General features: G+C 36.9%; 1 protein-coding gene across 14 annotated transcripts in view; it reads right to left on the bottom strand.

Annotated features, from left to right (window-relative positions):
- The window catches only part of LOC139753495 (ecdysone receptor-like), a 530,512-nt gene that overhangs the window by 11,416 nt on the left and 499,912 nt on the right, over positions 1-19,184 (bottom strand). For 8 of the 14 annotated variants that reach the window (XM_071670109.1, XM_071670113.1, XM_071670111.1 and 5 more), the window contains 2 exons: positions 14,370-14,495; positions 6,277-6,426 (listed from right to left, as the gene is read on the bottom strand). In XM_071670109.1, the coding sequence (XP_071526210.1) occupies positions 6,277-6,426; positions 14,370-14,495 (276 nt within the window). Of the gene's footprint in view, positions 1-5,638; positions 5,789-6,276; positions 6,427-14,369; positions 14,496-19,184 lie in introns of all 14 variants that reach the window. The other 6 variants (XM_071670110.1, XM_071670114.1, XM_071670112.1 and 3 more) reach the window with 1 other exon arrangement.

Below are 19,184 nucleotides of genomic sequence, written 5' to 3'. Positions count from 1 at the left end.
TTGCCCTCCTTTCACCCTCCTGCATGTTCAGGCCCCGATCACACAAAATCCTTTTCACTCCATCTTTCCACCTCCAATTTGGTCTCCCTCTTCTCCTCGTTCCCTCCACCTCCAACACATATATCCTCTTGGTCAATCTTTCCTCACTCATTCTCTCCATGTGCCCAAACCACTTCAAAACACCCTCTTCTGCTCTCTCAACCACGCTCTTTTTATTTCCACACATCTCTCTTACCCTTATGTTACTTACTCGATCAAACCACCTCACACCGCACATTGTCCTCAAACATCTCATTTCCAGCACATCCATCCTCCTGCGCACAACTCTATCCATAGCCCACGCCTCGCAACCATACAACATTGTTGGAACCACTATTCCTTCAAACATACCCATTTTTGCTTTCCGGGATAATGTTCTCGACTTCCACACATTTTTCAAGGCTCCCAAAATTTTCGCCCCCTCCCCCACCCTATGATCCACTTCCGCTTCCATGGTTCCATCCGCTGACAGATCCACTCCCAGATATCTAAAACACTTCACTTCCTCCAGTTTTTCTCCATTCAAACTCACCTCCCAATTGACTTGACCCTCAACCCTACTGTACCTAATAACCTTGCTCTTATTCACATTTACTCTTAACTTTCTTCTTCCACACACTTTACCAAACTCCGTCACCAGCTTCTGCAGTTTCTCACATGAATCAGCCACCAGCGCTGTATCATCAGCGAACAACAACTGACTCACTTCCCAAGCTCTCTCATCCCCAACAGACTTCATACTTGCCCCTCTTTCCAAAACTTACTTATCAACATATAAAGTAATTACTATTTCCTGCCCGTTGTCACGTCACTACTGCAGCCCACAGATTAAAAAATTGTCTACAAAAAGAAATTTCTTCAGTTGTGTAAGGTAATTGTTATGAACGGAGAAATCATCAGTACTAAGAATGGTCTCTGAGAAGTATACTGCACTTTAAATGGTTTAGTATGAATTATAAAAAAAAAAATGATATTAGCCATGAGAAATCATTGGACTTTGTAAATACTTCAGAGCTTTCTAGGTATCAGAAAAACATTGTAAGAGATTTTCTGAAAACTCTTTGGAGACAACACTTCGGCACACTGTAAATGGTGTGATCAGGAATACTTCAACAATATACGTAATTGCTTTGCCAAATGTAGGAAGCATGTTGTTTGTCTAATGACATTTGGTTGCTTTATCAGCATGAACTGGCTCTCTAAAAACAGTGCTTTCTCTCATATGGTGCGGTTTTATATTATGAAGAGAGAGAAATATGAATTGTGATCATATAATCATATATCAAAATGTCACGGGACATTATAGTCTGAGTATTGATATTGACCAGTGTCCATTTTTCATATTTCACATTAAATGATACTTTCTCTCCATTACTTCATATTCAGAAAACAAAGGTTTTCAAACCACTGTAAGTGGTAAAATTTTTTTTTGTCTAACTAGATGGTTAGGTTGGGAATGAGGAAGGGGTAGGACTAGATGGACAGGAAAGGTAAAGTGGACAAAAAGGAGATATTTGTATACTGTGAAGATACTTTGCGTAAGCTTAATGAGGTGCTTTAATGATTTTATCAATATATATTTTTGACGCCTTATTTAAGTACCTCTGCTGTGCTGGAGTTGATCATATGTTGTTATCCTGTTGTTTTACATACAAAAGTAACTAAGCTAGGCTTAAGTTGTTCTTTGTGTATATCAGTGGATGATTAGTGCTTTTCTCAGGGCTTTGAGGCACTGTGGGAAGCAATTATGTCCATGTTTGAGCAACTGTTGAGATCTTGAATGTCTAGTTTGTGTCTTCATAGTTCTCTAGTCACTGTAATCTCTCACCTGATCACTGCTATGCAAGATAAAGGCAACCATGAAATAAAATAAGAACAAATGAAATATGGCAAAGAATAACCAAATCATACTCCAAAATCCTCCAGAGTGATGAAGGAAAACTTGCAGCAAATGGAAAGTAGTTTAATCAATCTAATGACACATGCAATATTTGCATTCATTTATTACTGTTTTTCCATTGTACTGTATCTTATTCATTAAATTTAATTTCATAATTTACAATCCTTTTCATACTTGTTTGCTGTATTTCACTTTAGTATGGTAGTGACAAGAACATACAAAATACAAACAATGACACCATCTACTCACATCCACTCTGTTAGCTGTTAGACAATGCAATGGAACCAGCGCATACCATAGATATCCAATCACCACAGACTATTCCATGGTTTCTCATGTCCACTTCACATTCTTTGGTTCAGTTCACTGACAGCATGTCACCCATACCACCTTTATATCACATTGATGCAATTCACACTCTCCTATGCACACATCTCACCTTGAATGTTCAGACTACATTACTGCAAAGCTCCTTTCTATCTGTTTGAACCATTTCAGCACATCCTGGTCAACTCTTTCAGTCAGACTTCACTTACTACCACACCTGACTCATGCACAGTCAACCTGATCTCATCATATATTGTTCTCTGGCATTTCATCTCTAACACTTCCATTCTTTTGCATTTAGGGCTCAAGACTCGCATCCATACAACACCATTAGGAGTGCTATAACTTCAATTATACAGTACTCATCTTTACCCTGACATACCTCAATACACTTTAGACCCTGTAGCCTTCTCTCCCACCCTATGAATAACTTCAACCCCATGGTTCCATATGCTATCTTGTCTATTCCGAGGTAACTTAAGCACTCTACTTCCTCTGTGTTCTCAATACCCTACTTTTTTTTTAATGGTAACTCGACTTCCTCCTTTCACTTTTTCCCAAACTCAGACATCAGCTTAAGTTTTTCTTTGGAATCTGCCACCAGAGATGTATCATTTGCAAACAGCAACTAACTCACCTCCCAGGCCATCTACCCCAGCATACCATAACTGCAACTCACTCCCAGACCCCTACATTTATCCCCCACACTATCTCATCCATGAACAGATTAAAAAGCCATGATGAAGTCACTTACCTTGATGCAGACCCTCCTTCACCTAAAACCAATTATCCTCCTCCCTTCCAACTGGCATGCAAATCTTACTCTCTCAGTAAAAACTCCTCACTTTTTATAGTAGCAATCCTCCCATATCATCTTTTGTTAACACCTTCCATAGGGACTCTTTCAACTCTCACATTTGCTTTCTCCAAGCCCATAAATACCTCTTACAAATTTTTCTCCTCCAAGTATTTTGGCACAAATTCTGCAAAGTGAACACCTGGTTGACACATCCCCTCTCACTCCTGATGCCATATTGCTCCTCCCCAGTGTGATGCTTTATGCATGCCACCACCCTCTCAACCATCACTCTCCTATACACCTTACTACACTTAAACCTTTGTAATATCAAAATTCACTTTTGACCAATTTGCCTCCCTGTTCTGAGGCCCCCCTCACTTGGGCCATTCATGTTAAAATGCCTGACTAACCAACTGATAACACTGTAACCCCTATCTTAAACTCAGTTGCAGTACCATCCACTCCTGATTTGTCTCTATCTTACTCACAGCTTTCACCTCCTCTTCCCGTGTCAGCAAACTTCGTCAATACTTTCTAACCCTGAATAACACCTCATCCTAAACATTTATCATTTAATGCATTCAAAAGTCCTTCAAAATACTTACTCCATCTCTTCACTTTGCTAGTAACCACTTCCCATTTGCTTCCCTTAAAGTTGCTCTTGTTCTTTAAACATGATTCACATCCTTCCAAACATTTTTTCATTCTTCCTGAAGTTCACTGATACTCTCAGCATTTCTCATTTGTCCTCTTTTTCAGCTCTTCTAACCTCCTCTTGACTTCCTGACACTTTGTATGGAGGATGAAGATGAGAGTACACCTTCCAATCACTTATAATTCCTTTCTTCAGATACAATCACATACCTCTCTTTTCTTGATTACTAGCAATGTAACTTCCTCATCCCAATGCTTTCATATTTTGCAATTCTAGGAGTCAGAGATACCACAGACTTACATCCACAACGTGATCACCTTCAGCATGCCACAGATTTCACTTGCATATGTAAGCAATGCTTCCTTAAATACCTTCCACTCCTCCCATACTTCCCACATTTCATTTACTTTCACATTATGTTACTCTTCACTCAAAATATCTTGGTATCTATGCACATAGTTATCTTTTCTGTTCTCACTCAATTTCACCCCTTATTTTCCAATATGTTATTTCCTCTCTTCTTAAGACCTCTACAGAACCTCCCAATTAGTTCCACCAAGGAATGATCAGGCATCCCAATTGATGCTCTTCTCAGCACATTCACATTCAACAACCTTTTCTATGCATGCCTACCAATTAACTCATAATCCTGTAATGCCAAATGACCCTAACCCCACCCAACCACATAAACGTATGAACGCTTCTTGTTATGCAAAGTATTCCAAATCAATTGTCCTTTTACAGCTCTCAATTCAACAAACTGTTTCCCAGTTTCCTTTATATGCGGGACCCTTGCCCATCAAAAACCAGAACATCCACTCTTGCATTCACATACCCTGCCACAATGATTCAATCTCTTGCATCAAAATTGCTAAGGCACTTATTCAGCTCCTCCAATAAAGTACCCCTTTATTCTTCTGTACTCTTCCCACCAGGTGCATAAGCAGTGATAGTCACTCTCCTCTGTCTTTTTTTCATCGTCACTCACATTAGTCTTGACTTCACTTCTTTACACCCTCTGACATAGTTTCACATCTCCTCCCTTGTTAGAACTACTCCCTCCTTTACTCCTGCTCTCACACTAAACCCACCAGGCTTTACCCTCTGAATGCTCTCAGATCATTTTACCACCTTCCTCTTTAACTTATTCTCATCCAAAGTCAAACATCCATATTCCTTTCATCAAACACAACACCCTTCTCTTCTTTTTTTCTCATTCTTGGTACAAACATCTCTGCACATTCAGATATCCCAGCTTGAGCCTGTGAGGAGATAACCTCACTTTGGTCTTGAGTTCTTGGAAAACAATGATATTACGAAGGGAGGTTTTTATTACCCCATTCACACCCCTGATAGTTGCATCTTATGAAATCTAGGAGATATATGGGTAGTTTTCTTAATCCATGTTCCCTAGGATAAAGGAAATTTATGGTATGGGATTAGGATTGTGTGAAATATGTGGAGCCACTTGTTATATAAAAGATGAAGAGTGTTAATGTTTTGATATTGGGTTCTAACAACCCTTGACTTTGAGGCAGACAGGAGAGACAGCAACAGGGCCAGGAAAGGGAAATATGACAGCGACTGCAGTGTTTGCTACTCATCTGTCACTACTCCTTCTGACACCTATGTGATAGTAACTCCCAGACTGATACCTGCCTAACAAGATATGTTTGCAAATTATCAGAGAAAATATGCACAGAGTAAGAGAAAGAAGCTACTTGTGGGTACTGTATCATTTACAACATCCCATCATTTAACAGTGTTTTAGTCCTAATGTGTTGTTCATGTATGAATTTTTTCTTATTCATTAATGAGTGGAAAACGTCGTCATCTGTAAACTAATTATTTTCATAGATTCATCTACATTTATATAAACTTACCTTCTACCTGAAATTGTTTTACTACTCTTATCTACCTTTAGAAGTGTTATCTGGTCCTCCCTGAGTAGTGTGTCAAACCCGGGCAGACGCTTGGAGAACTCTACGATCAGCTGGACTGTGAGGATGGTCATGTCTGTGATGTGTTTAAACTTGGCATCCGAGTCGTCATCACTTATTTCGTAATCCTAGAAGGAGTCAAAGGAACCACTGACTTACAAAGCAGTCACCATGCCTCCTGCAATCTTCAGAAGACAGAACAGTGGGAAAGCAATTGCTCATGATGATGATGATCTCTGAAACCATATGCTCATTTGACCTTCTCACTTAATAAGCATTAAGTGGTGAAGAAAAGTAGAGGCATACATCATGAAGGTTTTTATTACTGAAACAGCAGTACAGAGGAGTTACATGGTCACAATGACCACCATCATCAGATTATGAATGACTTTCCCCCATAAATATGCTGCCGTCCCGAAAAGTTCCATTGTTCACCTGGAATGGAGATTTCTGGGTTCATTTAAAACTAATTTCTTTCATTCCAATAACTGGAAATTCTTGATTTCTGAGAGCTCACAGATTCTTCCAACCAAGAAGTCTCCCAACAGACATAAAATATATTTCCTGTAAGAAATTTGCTCGTCAATCCACCATTGTCATGTGCTCGACTGTGTACCTTGAGCAGAGTAATCTGGTCTTCTCGTTGAAGAGTGCCGAAACCTGGTAGTTGCTTGGAGAATTCCACTATGAGCTGAACTGTGAGGATCGTCATCTCGGTTATGTGCCTGAATCTCATGTCACTTGTATCTTCACCATCGAAGGTAAACTGAAGGAAGGAAACAGAAGCCACTTGGTGAGGAAATGACCGAAAATGATTCATAAGAAGTAAGGGAACACTTTCATGTTACAGTGTTCAGATATTGTATTTCTGTCAGTTGTGTATTTACAAGTCATGTCAGTCAAAGAAACCAAGCTAATAAACTGAAACACAGTGCTGAAACATTTTAGTATCCTGATTCAGCTATTCTGGTTTATGGGAAGATAACTAGAACACCTTCAAAGAGAGAAGATGCTAGTTCATTTTTCGAGGACTATAATATTACCTAATAATCACAATGACAAGACACACTCAAGGAAATACACAAGAATTCACACACACACACACACATGAACTTCAAGGCATAAAACTGTGCACACACGCACACACAAATATATACATATATATATATATATATATATATATATATATATATATATATATATATATATATATATATATATATATATATTTGATTGATTGATTCTGCTTTGTCGCTGTCTCCCGCGTTAGCGAGGTAGCGCAAAGAAACAGACGAAAGAATGGCCCAACCCACCCACATACAAATGTATATACATACACGTCCACACACGCAAATATACATACCTATACATCTCAATGCATACATATATATAAACACACAGACATATACACACATGTACAGAATTCATACTGTCTGCCTTTATTCATTCCCATCGCCATCTCGCCACACATGGAATAACAACCCCCTCCCCCTTCATGTGTGCGAGGTAGCGCTACCTCGCACACATATATAAATATATATATATATATTTTATTTATTCATTTATTATACATAGCTGCTGTTTCCTGCAACAGCGAGGTAGCACCAGGAAACAAATGAAGAATGGCTCATCCACTCAAATACACATGTATATACATAAACGACCACATATGCACATACATACATATACCAACCACAGCTCCCTACCCACATCCAGGCCCCACAGACCTTTCCATGGTATGTCTATCTGTGCAAATAGGTGAATAAGAATTTGTGTATAATTAACTGTTTGTTAGTATTACTTAGAATAATACAAACAAATTTCAACCACCCATTCACCAACAAAACCACATTTACTCTCACCTCTGTAGTTATGCAAACACACAAGCAACTCATGATCTCTGTGGTACTCCAAGTTTTTTATTTTTACTTTCTATAATGCAAGGGGAGTCTCAGTAAATGAATAAAGTGGAAGATCTTATTCTTCTACACCATTTACTGTTATACACTAAAGGGTAAATGCCTCTGGCAATAAGCAGGGTATGACTTTTAGGATAATCATGGAGGTTTTTAATGATCAGGAGTGGATAGTTCTGGGAGCTCTCCTTTGTATATAGTGAGGCCAATCCTACATGCCGTTTATACTACTTTTGAATTTGTTTTTAATACATTGCTTGAATTGAAATTGCACTTTATATAATTTTTTTGAAATGATTTATGAAAGCTTATTCTGACACATTTCATTTCTGAACATTTTTCCACTTCAGCAATATATTCAGTAGACTAATTATTGGCCTCCTGCTTTCTCAAACTCCACAAAATAATACATCACTGCCACTTTCACTGACTATTGGTTATCAGCCTCATAATCTTCCCAAACAGACTGGCTCCACTATAGTTGCAGTCAAAATTAGTAGCTGATCGTACTTTTAATCCTTCATATATCAAATGTTTCATACTTCATAGAAGCAGTAGGCATCTACTTTACATTGGTGTAAGTTAAGCTTGCATGCAAATTTTCTTTAACACATATATTGTGAGTGTTACCAATGGGGCTCAAAACAACAGAATGTATGAAATTATGCAACTGTTGGAGTGTTTGGAAAAGATTTTACACAAAAAAGTCCTGCTTTAATGCAAGAAAATAAAAGCTTATTTGATAAAGACTGAAGTCTATGTTTTCATATCTGAATGAAAATTTATACTGCATTCCCATACCTGTACAATGATTAGCAGTAACAAATGAAACATCCTAAAATATATGTCTAAAAGTAATATTAAGATGCAACTTAAGAAACTGGGCATTACTTAGGAATTGAATATGAAGGATGGATCTTTTTGGTACCATATAATTCTTAATGTGGCTATACAGTGTGGTCTTGAATACATGGTAAAGAATAGGGAGCTGAAAAGCATGTGCATAACACTCAATTAGCTCAGATGAATGTGTAAATTTCTTTATACAATGCTTAAAAAAAGCATAACATTTTCTATATGCTACCTTTTGGTTTGTCATCAGTTTATGAGCTAGTTTCTCTGCAGATGACTGGTCTTAATCTTTGTACCATATGCTTATGTACCCTCATAATAATAGATTACACAAAAGCCTGATGATAAAAGCATAAGAATGCATTTGCCAGATATCATTCTACTAATGCACTTGTGAATCAATGAATCTTATTTATTTTACACTAATGGCAATTTTCTTTGATTCTGCAAAAGCTTTTTGATGACCAAATATGAAGAATTAGATCTGATTAATTACTGCAAATGAAGAATGAATTAATCTGCTTAAATAGGTTCACAATTGTTAATGAGAACCAGACTATGCTATTTTTCATGTTCAGAAGCAATCATAATATGATTCATATTTCAACATATTATATGTTTCAGTTTATTTAGCAGGTTAAAGGCAAAATAAAGAATTATAAAGGGTTCATGCACAAATAAAAGCAGTAAACATGCAAGATTCCCAACCACCAAAATAAAGTTGGATAGTTCAAATAACAAGAGAGGCAATTTCTGAGAGTATCTATGTAGCAATCACTGCATACTGAAAGCCCTTTGCTTTCCTGCAGTTTTCACTGTATGTCGTTCTCCTACAGAAATATATTTGCTAAGTTGTTTCAATGTCATGGCTGTAAAGTATATAAAATTGTCATGTAATTTTCTATACTGAAAAAACAAATACCTACACAATGTTCCTGAAAAAGGAATTCTTCTAGCATCTTCAATTAATTTATGGACATTATCTTAGAGAATACATATCAAAATGAGACAGAGCTCTCTTGGTTCATAATGCCTACAACAATTCAAATAATCCCTGTCATGAATTTGCAAATATTTGGGGTTCTTTAGTAAATATTCAAATGAAGATTTCTATTAACATTATCAAACTGCAATACACTGATAATAATATTTGAGAATTTGGGGTCCATATAATATCTCCATTTTTAATGTAAATGTGAACCTTCTAAAACTGCACACTGCATTATCTGTTTAAATGAAGGGGCATTATAGTTAGAATTATTTCAGACAGTAATTTAACTGCTGTCTGAAAACTGAGCTTCATTATAAACATACTGTACTGTGATTTATAATTTTTGTATTATCAAATACAGAGAACATGCAAATTTAAATTATGCAATATTCATATCAGATTGTGGTTAACGTGTGTGATTTCTAACATTAAAAAACAAAAAGTACACTAAAGAGTACACAATCAGATCAACCTTAGGAATGTAATACAGTAGATGCATTTTTTTTATTGTATTACACTTGAAATACTTAAAAACACAGTTTTCAAATAAAAACCATGCACACTTTCAAGAAAACCTGGTTTCCTCCAAGTCTTTGTTCACTATGATGAACATATTCCCACTGATTATGCACAACCCAAAGATGAATTAAAGTTATACTATATCAGGACAAACCTCAAACCCTAATGCAAGCTATTGTCAGCACAACATGGAAAGTTTGAAGTTTTAAATTTTCAATAATCTCAGATAACTGCTAAAGCATACCAAATCTAATCACTTGTGAATCCAATTCACATTACTATACACAATTGAAATTATAAATCTGCAAAAATCTTTACCTTGAGTGTTTACCAACATTGCCATTATTATTATTATTATTATTGTCATCATTATTCAACCCTGCACCCCTTATATGGGACTTCTACTGCTTTGAGGCTGCAATCAATGAAGGAGCAGAGAAATAACAGGCTACTTTGGGGTGAAAATTTCCTCAACAAGGTTGTACTCTTTTTCATCCAATAACAGTGATACAACCTTACTGAAGGTGCTTGTGCTGTAACCATCTGCAAGCAGACTTAACTAAGAAATAATCAGTGATTAAGTTTACATATGTATGCAAATCACCCATTTCCTTATATCATATGCTCTGATATTTGGTGAATTAAGTTCAAAATACTAGATGGAACTGTTGTTTGAATGTAAGTTTTGATATTATAACACCTTTAGAGGATTATCTCTGAAAATCTGCTCTCATTTGTACAAGAATGCCTCTGGAATCACATGGAAGTTGTACATTGCAATATATACAGTTCATTATTTCTCTTGCTTCTGAATTCAATGATTAGGCAAGAATTTTTTTATAATTTCTATCATTATTTGTATATATATTCATGGAAGTTGTACATTGCAATATATACAGTTCATTATTTCTCTTGCTTCTGAATTCAATGATTAGGCAAGAATTCTTTTATCATTTGTATTATTATTTGTATATATATTAAGAATAAAATCAGCCACGAAAAGAGAGGAGTAAAAACTTATTGTCTGATACTTTTTGTTGATGCATCTTTGATGTTATTTTAATAAACTGTATATGAGATAAACATGTTCTGAATTCAAGAAAAGTTATCTCTTAATACTAAGGAGACTAGTTAGCAAGGGAGATGAGAGAGTTCTGCTCTCTATGGGAATAATACAGTAATATTCCTGTAATGATCTGTAGGTATACCTACCTTCTGCAAAGCACTCCTTGCACTGTTTCCTCTAGAGAATCAAGGCTCACATTATGAGCTCAAAAGTGGCTGTAGCAAACACATTCAAACAATTTATTTCCACAAAATGTTAAACTATACTAAATGAAGTATAATAGTGTAAAAAAGGGGGAAAAGGTTGGCATCAAAATCAACAGTTTGCTAATTTTTCTTCTTTATATAAGGAAGAAATAGCTTTTGATGAGTGTACAGTGCATTTCATCCTAACTGGAGTCAGTGACTAAGCAAAGGAGACGAGGACCCAAAGAAATAAAGCAGTGAGCAATTAGTTAGGAATAGACTGTCTGGCAGATCCTTAACAGCCATTCCGAGAGTGTCCTAAAGATCCAGACTCAGATCCCAGTAGCCTTCCAGAGCTCTGCATCCCTTTATTTCAAATATCCTTCAACAAGAGGTTCCTCAGGTTGGCTACAGTAATAGTCACCTGTCTGCCCTTGTGTATTTGTGGGTGCAAAGTATTTGGGGCAAGTGAAGACTTCAGGATGTGTTTGATATGGATGGCAATGTATTTCAACAACAAGGGAAGCTAGGAGGTAGAAAAATGGGTGAGACATTTAGAAATAAAGTATGTATAGTTTTTAATGTACCCACTGGACAAAGAATGTGATATATGTTCTTTTTCTAAATGGAAAAAAGATGTCCTGCTAGCATATTCAGCCATTTCAATTATAATAGTTAGGGATTTCAGCAGAATCTCACCCAATACAGATCGTGATGAAAATGGAGGTTCTTGTGACTAAATAAAGAACGTATGAATCTCATCCAATCTGTGCTAAATATTTTATAAACTGGGACTTCTGGGGAAAGGCTTCAAAGAGAGTACTGAAAAAGAAGGTAACAGATTGTAGAAGGCCTAGGACCTTCTCTAGGGAGCAAGTGACTAAGCAAGTTGAAAAAATGGGAGTTTGGGGTCACTGAATGATGAAGCTTTGTAATGTCTGATGAAGACGTATTAAGAGTGATTCTCATCTGATGTAAAAGTATTAAGACTGATTTCACAATTAACAGGAAAAGATTCCTGATTTATAAGATGGTAACAGAAGAAGATTCCAGAGCTATAAGTATGGTGTAGTGTTGTTATTCCCAAAGTAGTTGTTGTAAGCCTCTAGGGATCAATGGAACTGTGCAGGGGGTTGATAAGTGTCTAGGGGTCGACAAGGGTCTAATAAAATTCCAGGGTCAAAAAACTTCAGGTTTAGATAGTTAATTAATCATATATACAATAAATAAGGCTGAACAAGTTTCTATCCCTTTTAAAATAAGATGGAAAATTATGACCTATTGATTACAATTAGGCCCATCCCTCTCATTAAGAATGTAGACTTCTTCAATTAAAGGTCTTGAATGGACTTCCAAAATTATGTACTAACTAAATGTGGAGAATCTCATAAACTGACTGAGGTCTCCACAGATTTTTTCTGCAGGCTAAGTGGAGATGTAGATGGCATAATATCAGTATAAGCCTATGAAAACAATAGGCCTATTCAAATGTGAGTAAGAAATTTGAAAGCACTTTTCCAAAGAGCAAATGATGTTTTTCTGCTATGGTGATCTATGGGTAGCTGAGAAGTTTGGATGCAGAAAATGGTGGTGAGTAGTGGTTTATGAATAATGATCCTCTCCTAAAAGGTTGAGGTGGCTTTACCCACATTATTAATGAAACATTATGAAATTAATTCCTAAGAGAGTGGAGCCCTTTCATCTCCTAAGTGTACTAGCTGACTCCTGTTAGGAAGAAAAAATAAAGAAAACTTATTACTAAGAATCCAATGTCTTGCCCAAAAACCAACAGCTATGTCTCTTACAGCATCCCCCTAAAAAGTTCAAGTACTTTTGCCATATGTGATGAACCTCATATTTTGTAATAAGTATTCCCCAACATTCTGATATACTCTCAATCTTTACACAAATCTCCCTTCTCGAAATATCTACCTCCTTCCAAAACAGTTCCTTATTCTTTATATTCTCAATCATTCTTCTCTCTTTTAATCATATGGATCAGCTTTTTAACTTTTGAATTCAGGACTTTACCATCAAATCTAATTCTGTACCATATCAAATGTCACACTCCTTGACACAGAGAAATTCTAAAGAAGTGTAAAGCTGAAAACAAGAGAGCAACAATAAAGTACTCCAGTTAATTCTGTTACTTATGATAGTCTTCCAGTCATGGCACTTGGATGTGAAATGAGTAGCAAAGCTGCAATTTTATTACCTATATATACCATTTCCAAGGGTATATATTATACTTAAAAACTGAGGAAATTCATAAACTACAAGTACTGCTTTCATTAAAACATAAACCTTTTCTAAGACCAACCAAGACATAAAACATTAAAACTTTAATCATTTTTATGTTCATTATCCATTACTAGTAAACTTACATCAGATATCTTATGTGTAAATTACTTTTAAGCAAATATACTCATTACTGAAAACTGTCATCCTTTGGAAATGTTTTGAGAGTTTTGAAAGTATTTACAGACTGTATAAAATTTTGAGCAATACTTGCATATGGCTTTAATGAATGGAAATATCATAAAAGTAGGCAACAATGAGCTTGTATCAGAAATGAGATTGCTGAGGATTGTACATGGAGTAATGTGAAATAAGAATTACGAATAAGATCTTAAAAATAATCACAAGGAACCAATCTTGGATTTTTCAGCAAGAGGACATCTCAAGCAGCACAATCACAGAATGAGAATAGATTACGGAAGATCTGCAAGGAAGCTTTGTAACTGGATTCTACACAGAAAACAACTTATTAGGATGTGCTAGACATCAAATACTGAAAGAGCAGTAAAACAAAGGGGTCTAGATAGAATGGGTTGAGATACAGAGAAAATTTACAAAATTCAGGAAATGATTGGCCATTATCCTAACAGGAAATGGACTTGAGATGAGAAAGTGAGATATCAATTAGACTGAAAGTGTACGTTAACATTGACAGCGTGTCAATTAGACTGAAAGTGCAACTTATTATCAACAGCGAGGGTGAGTACCATGACTGGTGATGATTTACAGGACTTATAATATTCAATTGTTTTTCTTTTACATAATTTCAAAGTATATCTATTACATGCTAACTTGACATGTTGAAAGCCAATTTTCCTGAAACCAGTGTGCTTTTATTAAAAAATTTCCTAATATAAGACAATTAAACATCAATCAACTTACTTTGATTTTCTTTAGGTCTTCCTCTGAAGGCTGTTCAAACTCCTCTTGATAGTAGACTAGAGTATTGATCAGTTCTTCTTGCTCCTTAGTCAAAGGCTTAATATTGACCCTTGGTGTTGTAGGCAACTGTCAAAAGAATATTTATATGTCATGTTGCACAACCATGCTGCCGAACTTATGCATAGTTAGGTTGCTAACCTGATGTGTCTTTCAGGCATGTCATCAAAGTAAAATTACACTTCATGGACTACAGGTTGCACAAGAAAGGTAAAAGGAAGAAAACTGTACACATTTTAGTTGTCTGAATGCATGTCAGTTTAATTATAATGATATTAATTCTTAATTCCTTTATAAGAGGTTGGATATTTCACTTTATACTTTCAATGTATTTTTCTAAATCATCTTTACAATTCAACTATTCCTATTCTGGTTTGAATTGCATATTTTCTACAAGAGACATTTCAGGATAATTTACCAAAATAATGATGTCAGCTCCCTTTAATGTCATAAACACTATAACTTCTATACAGCACTTCATACAATTGTTTCAATTTTTTTTTATACTTAATCACTGTTTCCTGCGTTAGCGAGGTAGTGCCAGGAAACAGATTAAGAATAGCCATTCACTCATATACACATATATACATAAATGCCCATATACATACATATACATATCAACAAATACATCCACAGACATATACATATATACACATGTACATATTCATACTTGCTTGCCTTAATCCATTCCTGTCACTACCCCGTCACAAGGACATGGCATTGCTACCCCCCCACTTCAGCAAGGTAGTGCCAGGAAAATACACAAAATATTTAAACAAACCATTTCCCATATCTAAAGCTGTGTTCCAGACAGTATTTTTGCTGAGTACTTCTGTCACTTTGTACTTCGACAAGTACAAGCACTGAAGACTTAACCTTTACAAATTGGAAACATCAAAAAAGTGACTTACTATGCTCTTTTATTTTTGGACACATTAAGCTGTTGCCATCTGACTGCACTGCAAGAATTTTTAAACATATATTGTAAAATACACTAAGTGCCCCTAGCTTCAGATTTATGCCTGTTGGGGTAAAACAGAATTTGCATAACTGTTTCTCTCTAGAGGCAGTGTCCCACAAACATGAGAAACATCATAAAATATTCATTTAAAACATTGCGGTTAACAACTTCTAACCAGTCTCTTTGGTGGGGGAATTACTAGCTTTCTGCATTCATTGCAATCCATCCCATTCTGTAGCAGCAATTCACCTGTTTTGTGCCTGCCTTCAAGCAATCAGAAACTCCCAGAGATGACATCATCAACCCATTCACTCCCAACCATTCAGAAACTCATAATTCACATACTCTGGGTGTCAACCCAAAAGCAGTCCCAACTGGTACCAAGAAAGTTCTTCAAATAAAGTTAAGGGGAAGGTAGGGCACGGCAGATATTCCAGGAAAAAATGCTCATGGAACACTGCCTTGGATAGAAAAGGTTCATCAGATTTCAAAACCTACATATCTCTCCTGAGGTCTGTCCTGCAAGCACACCCACATGATGGAAGGTTTAAATATAGATGATAAGACTAAAGCTAATAGGAGGAAAAAATTACATTCAATAGTTAACAGAGACTCACTAGAATCTGTTTCTCATGAAGGAGGAATCCCCAGAGCCAAATGGAGTAGATCCACAATGTCTTAAGCTTAGGTACTGTCTGCTGAAGGCAGGATATGAGTGTCAAACACCCATTTCTGTAGAAGGCTAATGTACAAGCAAACTTTCTCACATCATATACTCCAGTGTAAAGCACACAGTGAGCTAATAATAAAGAGTCTTTTTAATCCATGCATAGATATTTCTCATCAAAAAGGGTTTCACGGTTCCAGGGTGCACAAAAAAATGTTCCTCTAGATAACTGCTGGAGCAATCCAATGGTCTATAAGAACTTTTAACTTGAAGCTCTCTTGAAGCTGTCTTCTAAGAGCTTATAATAATAGGGCCATTTTTTTCATTTATTCCATTCTAAGCCAGGGGCAAGTATGAAGTCTGTTGGGGATGAGAGAGCTTGGAAAGTGAGTCAGTTGTTGTTCGCTGATGATACAGCGCTGGTGGCTGATTCATGTGAGAAACTGCAGAAGCTGGTGACTGAGTTTGGTAAAGTGTGTGAAAGAAGAAAGTTAAGAGTAAATGTGAATAAGAGCAAGGTTATTAGGTACAGTAGGGTTGAGGGTCAAGTCAATTGGGAGGTGAGTTTGAATGAAGAAAAACTGGAGGAAGTGAAGTGTTTTAGATATCTGGGAGTGGATCTGGCAGCGGATGGAACCATGGAAGCGGAAGTGGATCATAGGGTGGGGGAGGGGGCGAAAATTCTGGGAGCCTTGAAGAATGTGTGGAAGTCGAGAACATTATCTCGGAAAGCAAAAATGGGTATGTTTGAAGGAATAGTGGTTCCAATAATGTTGTATGGTTGCGAGGCGTGGGCTATGGATAGAGTTGTGCGCAGGAGGATGGATGTGCTGGAAATGAGATGTTTGAGGACAATGTGTGGTGTGAGGTGGTTTGATCGAGTAAGTAACGTAAGGGTAAGAGAGATGTGTGGAAATAAAAAGAGCGTGGTTGAGAGAGCAGAAGAGGGTGTTTTGAAATGGTTTGGGCACATGGAGAGAATGAGTGAGGAAAGATTGACCAAGAGGATATATGTGTCGGAGGTGGAGGGAACGAGGAGAAGAGGGAGACCAAATTGGAGGTGGAAAGATGGAGTGAAAAAGATTTTGTGTGATTGGGGCCTGAACATGCAGGAGGGTGAAAGGAGGGCAAGGAATAGAGTGAATTGGAGCGATGTGGTATACCAGGGTTGACGTGCTGTCAGTGGATTGAATCAAGGCATGTGAAGCATCTGGGGTAAACCATGGAAAGCTGTGTAGGTATGTATATTTGCGTGTGTGGACGTATGTATATACATGTGTATGGGGGGGGGGTTGGGCCATTTCTTTCGTCTGTTTCCTTACGCTACCTCGCAAACGCGGGAGACAGCGACAAAGTATAATAAAATAAATAAATATATATATATATATATATATATATATATATATATATATATATATATATATATATATATATATATATATATATACAGCTAGACTAGTGGTGCACTCAAATGAGAAACTCCAGAAGCTGGTGTTTTCTGTTTAAGAGAGTATGTAAGAAAAGTGGAATTTGGGAGTTAATATGAACAACATTAAAGTTATGAGGTATAGTGAAGGGGGGATGAGACAAGATGGGCCTGAGTGTGAATTTGAAAGGGAAGGAAGTGGAGGGCTTTAGGTTCTTGAAAGTGGACATGACAATGTATGGAACCATGGGGGCTGAACTGAGTCATAGGGTGGAAGAAGGAGCAAAGGTCCTGGGTGCATTAAGATGTGATGGAAGAAGTCATTGTCTGTTAGGGCACACACAAGTAAGTTTGAAGATGCAGTAATCATGACAATATGGTATGGATGTAAGTCTTGGGCCCTGAATGCAAAAGAACAGATGTTGGATATGAAGTGCGTAAGGACAATATCTGGTGTGAGGTAGGCTGATCATGTTAAAAATGAAAGTGTAAGAATGAGATGTGTTAGTAAATGTAGTCTAGTTAAGAGACCTGGCCCTGGTGTACTAAAAAGGCTTAGCAATATGGAAAACATTAAAGAGAATAGGTTGATAAAGTGGGTAAATGTGTCAAAAGTGGACATGACAGGGAGAAGTGGTAGACCAAACTGGAGAAGGAAGGATGTGAAAGATGTTTTGAGGGGTTGGGGCCTGAACATGCATAAAGGCATGATGCAAATATGGGAGAGAGTGAAATGGAGCAATATGGTATGCAGAGGGAGACATGCAATTGATGGTCTGCACCAGAAAATAAAGAGTGTCTAGGGGAAACCATGGAAAGCTTTGTGGGTCTCAGCAGTGGGAAGGTGAGCTCTGGTTTTGGTATACCATATGAAAGCTAGAGAGTGGATGTGAGCACATGAGGCTGTTCTTTGTTACTGGTACCCCCTCACTATTAAAAAAAAATGTAAACTACAATTGTATAAAAAGTAAGCTAAACATGTAATCTAAAGGTGCTATTCTCTGTTAAAAGCATAAAAAATTGTGAAAATGTGGATAATGACTTGACACCTGCTACTACAGGGTCAGCCAATTTATACAAATTTAAACAAAAACCAGAAGTGATGTATAGGGATATATTTGAGGAGTTGGGGAGTTTAAAACTATCAATACGTGATTGAAACATATGGCTTTTGAAGAGAACATAAAGAAGTTATGATAGGTGGCAGAATGTAGTAGCACATTAATGCCTCCTTAGTCATTACTGATATACAACACTTTAATTGACCATATATACACTGTGGTCCTACTTGTGGGCTTATGCACATGCCTATGATTAACATAAACTTTATTATTATTTTTTTATTATACTTTGTCGCTGTCTCCCGCGTTTGCGAGGTAGCGCAAGGAAACAGACGAAAGAAATGCCCCCCCCCCCATACACATGTATATACATACGTCCACACACGCAAATATACATACCTACACAGCTTTCCATGGTTTACCCCAGACGCTTCACATGCCCTGCTTCAATCCACTGACAGCACGTCAACCCCGGTATACCACATCGCTCCAATTCACTCTATTCCTTGCCCTCCTTTCACCCTCCTGCATGTTCAGGCCCCGATCACACAAAATCTTTTTCACTCCATCTTTCCACCTCCAATTTGGTCTCCCTCTTCTCCTTGTTCCCTCCACCTCCGACACATATATCCTCTTGGTCAAT

This window comes from Panulirus ornatus, chromosome 14 (genome assembly GCF_036320965.1).
Source record: "Panulirus ornatus isolate Po-2019 chromosome 14, ASM3632096v1, whole genome shotgun sequence".
In the NCBI taxonomy this organism is placed as follows: domain Eukaryota; kingdom Metazoa; phylum Arthropoda; class Malacostraca; order Decapoda; family Palinuridae; genus Panulirus; species Panulirus ornatus.
This window is presented reverse-complemented; position numbering and strand designations above follow the sequence as displayed.